The following is a 6,780-nucleotide window of genomic DNA, read 5'->3' on the forward strand; positions in this document are numbered from 1 at the left end:
CCATTTTTAACTATTGTTTGTTATTTATACATATAAAAACAGTATAGTCTTGTGAGTATATGTTGGAATTGTCTAAATGAACAGATTATTAATATTCAATTGTTATAATTTTTAGGATTTTTTCACATTTGCTACCACCTAAAACACCTCACTTCAGATTCGCTACCCATTTAAAAAAAAAATTTACTTTGCTACCACCCTAAACAGAGTTTGTTAGAAATTACTACCCATGCCTTACACCGTTACAATTTCCGTCAGCATGCCCCGAACCACCGTCCAGCCACCCCACTACCACCCCTTCCCCTCAACTGCCACCCTTCCTCCTCCCCCTTGCTGGCGGCCGACGCCCAAAACAACGGCCGACGCCGGCGACTCACCCCCCTCCCTTCCCCCACCCACGAACCCAACCCCCTTCCCTTTCCCCCACCACGAACCCAACCCCCACCTCCCTTTCCCCCACCCACCGAAGCCAACCCCCACTAAATTCAGCCCCCCTCCCCGTTCCCTCCACCGGAATCGACCCCCCTCCCCTTTTTCTACCCTTTTCGACCACCCCTAACCCTAAACCACCCTGAGCGAAAACCCTAAAATTCGTTAATAGTGGTTTCGGGCTAGTGGTTTAGGGTTAGGAGTGTCGATTTTTGGGTGGGGGAAGGGGAGGGGGGTCGCTTCCGGTGGGGTAAACGGGGAGAGGGTTGATTTTGATGAGGATTGGCTTCGTGGGTGGAGGGTTTGGCTTCGTGGGTGGTGGGGTTAGCTTCGTGGGTGAGGGAAAGGGAGGGGGGTTTGGCGTCGTGGGTGGGGAAAAGGGAGGGGGGTGAGGTCGCCGGCGCCGACCGAATCTTTTGGCGCCTGTCGCCGGCAGGGGGGAGGGGGAGGGGTGGCAGTTGAAGGGAGGTGGTGGCAGTGGGGTGGCTGGGGTTTTTTTCATTTTTTTTAATTTTTTCTTTTTTTTTTTTTATTTATTTTTTTTAAAATAAACTTAACGGAAATCCTAACGGATTCCGTTAAGTGGTAGGATTTCTAACAAACTCGATTTAGGGTGGTAGCAAAGTAAAAAAAAAAAATTTAAAATGGCAGCGAATCTGAAGCAAGGTCTTTTAGGTGGTAGCAAATGTAAAAAAATCCTAATTTTTACTTATTGATGATTAAATATATTTTTGTTCAAAGTTTTTCATTGGCAAACGTACAAGAGAAATGTTTCACTTAAAAAACAGAGGGAGTAAAATATAAATGGTCAAATTGTGTGTTGGCAGTGTGGTGGTCAAATTGATGAACTTATTTAGATACAATGGAAATATTTTTTTTTATTTAGAAATAATTTGACCAAGCCATAGTAGAGAAAATTTTATATTTTTAATTGCATTTATTTATTGTGAGATATCATTAATTTTGTAGTTGGAAAACTAAATAAAAATTCATATTTTTTTTTGAAGGGAAGATCAATTCATTAATAAGAAGTCATATGATATCTACAAAAGAGATCAGAAGCAATTAATGCAATGAAAATTGAATCAAATAACAATTGTTATTCTGTAAAACTATCGTGAATGAGAATTGACATTGATATGATGAATACCCTCGTTTCTTCAAACGTTGCTCTGCAACCTTCTTCTACAAGGTTGAAAATTTTAAGGTACAACTTGTACCTTGCTTGGTACTGACAAAAAAACGCGGAAAGAACATGTAACTGTTTTGTAAAGAACATACAGCTCTTTTGTAAAGAATATACAACTGTTTTATAAATAACATCCAATTTTATGTTTTTATTTAAAGAACATCTGTAATATTAATAAAGAATATAAAAATATTATGTAATGAACTGATTTATATATATATCCACCATAATTGTAAGAAAAAATTTAAATAACATGTACAATGTCTTTATCTGGCTCGTGTGATTGGAGGGCACAAGCATGTAATAAGTAAATAAATACTTCGTAAATAATTAACCTCGATTATATATGCTCTTTAAAAGTTCGTCGTGCTACGTGTGTGTACTCACTCCTTTCGCCCCTATATTGTTGATGTACTTTTTCTTATAAAACTGTCTTTATTTATTTTTAATCCAAATTATTTAACCAAATATTTGCCTACTTCACAAATGATTTTATTAGATTAAATCAAATCAAATCTTTTTACTTATATATAATTCCTTAATTATAAAAAAAATATAATTTATATAGAAAGTATACATTAATAAAAAATTAATTACACCATCTCGTCAGTGTAGATATAATTAAGTTTAAAGTTTAGTCAAATATGGAAATTAGATTAGATTAAATGGGAAAAGTTCATATCGAATCAGAAGTAGTGAGCATGGCCTTGTTTAGCACGCTTTATTTTATTTATTTTTAGAATAAATGATACTCCGTATTATTTATTTTTAGAATAAATGATAATATGATATGTACTTAGTAATTTAATATTTTTCTCACATTAATTTTTACCCACTAATCACTAACTATTCCATTATTTAGGGCTGCATAGGTGTGTTTGGATTGAAGGAAATGGATGAAAAGGAAGGGAAGGGAAGGGAAATGGAGAGATGAGGTATCTTTCATTTGTATAACAAATGAGGAAGCAAGGGAATTGGAGGGGAGAGAAATTGAGAGATTAAACTGTAGGAAATTGATCCCTCCAACAACGGAGAGATTTGGAAGGAAAACTCACCATTTCCCTCCCCTCCCTTTCCCTCCACTCCTCTTATCCTCCCTCCCTTCTTTTCCTCCCCCCTTCTTTATTTAAACACACTGTAAAAGTAGAAAGAATAAACATTAAATAAAAAAATTTATTACACCGATTTACTCGTGAATGTCAATAAATTCCCAACTTAACACTAAAAAAGAAGTAAATTAATTGTTTATATGAAGCCTCAAGGAAAGAATGCTAAGATGTTGGTTTATGTAAGAAAAGGTAAATAAAGTAAGAAAAATAGTATTAAAAAGGTGTAATTATTTGAATGTTCTAATCCTTCAAATGAATGCGGCCCTTTGAAATTTAATCACTAATATTTAGAAATATGAGCTATAGAGCATCTCATCATAGTTGGTTCATTTGGCTCAAAAAGAAAAATAAATAACATTTCATTATATGAAGTGTTAAAAGAAAATTTCAAAGATATCCCAGGCTTGTAACATTGATACTTTGACCCTGGGCTTTTCTCCAATGCCTCATTTAAAATCCGCTGTAACTACAATTCAAAGATATAAGGTATAGAGCATTCAATGATAGATGGTTCATTTGGCTCGGTGAAAAAAAAATAGCATTTCATCATGTGAAGTATTAAAAGAAAATTTCAAAACTATCCCAAGCTTACAACATTAATACTTTGACCTAGAGCCTTTTCTCAAATGTCTCATTTAAAATCAGATGTAGATGATTTACCCTGTATATGGTTTATCTTGATGTGAAAAGTAACATGAACATGTTATTGACTAGTTCTACACCATTATGTCCAGTCATGGGAAAAATAATCATTCAAAAAGTGAAAATTTGTGAATTGTGATACATTGATATACTTTTGATGCAGGTTGGCATGTGAGTGGGACCAATTATTAATTGATATACTTTATTGATGCAAGTTGGCATGTGAGTGAGACCAATTCATTTATCATTGTGTTTTTTTAGCATCCACATCCATTAGGCTCCCCATCACCTCATTAGTCCACATCAATTTCCACTAACTTTATCACATACCCTTTTCATTTTACATTTCCATACCTACATCCATTAACCTCTTCATTTACTTTCTCTCTCTTATTTTTGTAAATTTTTTAAAAATAAAGAACAAGGTGCATCCATGTGTATTGGTGGAAGTTAAGTGCCAAAGGTGGCCCACAAATGAGAAATGGGAGCTTCCCATCTAATTAACCTCCCCAAAAATTATTGTGGGATGGGGAAGGAGGGGATATCCTTAATCGAAGGTAAAAGGATTAACGGGTAGTCAAAATTTAAGTTCAAAAAGTTGAAGAACCATCAACATATTTGTTCATTTAACTACTACCTCCATATTTAAATAAGTGAAACGGTTTGACCTTTTGCATTATTCATTTAATTCACTTTTATTGGTGTTTGTGAAAATCAATATGAGGATCTTTTGAAATCGACAGGAAGCACTAACCACTTGAGCTATCCCTCACAATCTACTAAAATATATTAATTTAAAAATTTTACTTTATTAAGTGTTGAGGTAATCTTGGTTTTTAAAGATTAAAGAACAGAAAAATATTAAATTTCACTTATCGAGTTTTGAGCTGATTCAAATAAGAATTCTTGAATCAAGTTTGACTGAGTTGAGTTTTTTTTTTTTTTTTGGTAAATTAGAAATTGAGTTGAGTCCCAATAGCTCGCAAGTTGCAAGGAGTTTCTCTAACAAAAACACTTTGGTACAATATTTGTTTACCTTAACGGCCTAATGGGTACGTACGTGTTATATCCCGTGTGGCAGTAAAATTGTTGCGATTATTCGTGTATTATAGCCTTATAGGCCTATTCTCTCAAAAAAAAAAAGCCTTATAGGCCTATAGCCGGAGGAAGACCAATTAGTATTATTTACTCCTGGATCACAGTACTCCACTACTCCATACCCAATATACTTGAGTTATTTTGCCTAAGTCTTATGTTATTTTGCTTAAAACCTTGTGTTATTTTGCTAAAATAATATGTTATTCACTTATTTACTTTAACATCATGTATAAAAAAAAAACATGCATTTATTAAAATAACATGTATATATTTAAAAAATAACATATATATAAATTGAAATAATAAGAGGTTCACATCAAAATAACATGAATTTTATAAATCAGAAGTACCGTGAAAGGATCAATGTTGAAAAAAAAAAACGACATGCAAATATAAAATAATATATACTACGTACTTTTTTTAAAATAACATATATATAAATTGAAATAGTAAGTTCTGCTTCAAAAAAAAATAAAAAATAAAAAAAATAACAAGAAGCTCATAATAAAATAACATAAATTTTGCAAATCTGGATTACCATGAACACAGTACTCCAGGAGTAATATAGAAATTGCGCACCTTACTAACAAGTGAGCTGATCGCATAGTCAGAACCACAAATTCGACCCTGTCGCCCGCGAAACTCCCGATAGCTCGGGCAAGTGTTGCCGCCTTCGTTGGTTTGATCAACTGTATCATTCTATCAAACGTAAACCTTTCTCCGGTAATTCTACTCTCTCTCTCATGTTTTGCATTTTTTCTTGTTTATCGCTGTAATATTTTGAAAAATGCTTGCTCTAATTGCTTTTGATTACAAAATTTTAACTTCTCTGAATCGATTAATGTAAAAATTTAGAGTTTTGCGAAATTAGAATAAAAAATTGAATTCAGCTTAAGAGTTGGATGGTGACTTGAAAATGTGCATTTTTAGGCACCCAATTGCAAAAATTGATCAATTCATGATGATTTTATGATGGGATCATCTGATTTTATTGCTTTGTTTGTTTTTTATAGCTTAAAACGATTAGATTCGATGGTTCGGAAGCGCTTCCCAGATGCTCCAACAGGTTTAACACTAATGCCCACCACCTGTTCGATGAAATGCGTAAATGAAATGCTTATGTTTTAACTAATCTTTATTGCAATGCTTTTATAACAGGTATTCAATGGAATAAAGTCTTGAAGAAAGTGGGTTTAGGGAGGGAAGATTGGTACTTTTGGAAGCAAGTGGGTAAGGCATTGTTATGCACCTATGCATTGTTTGGGGCAGCTTGGGTTTACAACGAAACATCCCCACTTGGGTGGTGGACGTTGAAGCCTCGTCCCAAGGAGGAGAAAGAGCTGGCTCATCTCTACGAAAGGCGACAATTTCCATACCCGGGTGATAAAGAAGCCATGGAAGAGTTTGTTGCTAAGGGAGGGATGATTGGCACTACCATTGGCCCCAAAGGGACGGTCGATACTGATAAGGATTCGTTCAACTATCAGAAGGAGTTGCAGAACAAGAAGTTTGAGCAGGAGGCTCACAAGCTGTGGTTTAGAATGAGGAATGAAGTCATTGCTGAGCTTCAAGATAAGGGCTTCGATGTCGAGTAAAATGACTTGAATGATGATGCAAGAAGTAAGCATTAAACTTTTATGTAAGGTCCTGGATTTGAGCTTTAAAGATTTTAGGTTCAAACATAACTATTGCTTGAGTAGAACTTCAAGGATGAAAATATGAAATAATAAGAAAACTGGGATAATTTATCCCGATATTGATCAGTATGGCTCGTGGCTAGTATTAGAAATGACTGAACAAGTGAGGTTTGTTGAGTTCATGTTGTTATAAAGCACTAGTAGTGATTGATGGTAAAACGTCGTATTTTAGTGGTTGCTCAGTTGGCGTAGAGAAACATAAGAAGTTGGATAATTTAGATTGTTAGGTTCAGAAAAACATAAGCAGTACTTGTTGGGCAATTTTCGTTTAATTTGTTATGTATATGCACCTGAAGATTGATAGCGAAACATTATTATTGTGTGGAACTTTTGGGATGAAATAAGATAGATCATAGATGAACACTTGACAACTTACTTGACAACTTTGTTATTGTATGGTTTTTGTTTTGATGTAACTAGTATTAGAACCCCAGAATTTGTAACTGTTTTACTGATGGTTATGTAAGCCTGCATCTGAAGTAGGCAAGCTAAGGTAGCTAACTGATGATCCATTAGTGGGGCTATCTAAAAAGGGTACTTGATTTGGATGTAACTATGTAAGGAGTATGCAATTAGCGCGTGCATTTAGAGATTAGATGAGCGCGTGCACTTTAGT

General features: G+C 34.6%; 1 protein-coding gene across 1 annotated transcript; it reads left to right on the forward strand.

Moving 5' to 3' along the window:
- Window positions 1-4,922: 4,922 nt before the first annotated feature.
- LOC145617785 (uncharacterized) lies at window positions 4,923-6,230 on the forward strand. The gene is made up of 3 exons (XM_081672536.1): window positions 4,923-5,190; window positions 5,481-5,533; window positions 5,626-6,230. The coding sequence occupies exons 2-3, from the start codon at window positions 5,500-5,502 to the stop codon at window positions 6,060-6,062; spliced, it is 471 nt and encodes a 156-aa protein (XP_081528662.1). The 5' UTR covers window positions 4,923-5,190; window positions 5,481-5,499; the 3' UTR covers window positions 6,063-6,230.
- Window positions 6,231-6,780: the final 550 nt, after the last annotated feature.

Source organism: Chenopodium album, chromosome 26 (genome assembly GCF_948465745.1).
Source record: "Chenopodium album chromosome 26, dcCheAlbu1.1, whole genome shotgun sequence".
Classification (NCBI taxonomy): domain Eukaryota; kingdom Viridiplantae; phylum Streptophyta; class Magnoliopsida; order Caryophyllales; family Amaranthaceae; genus Chenopodium; species Chenopodium album.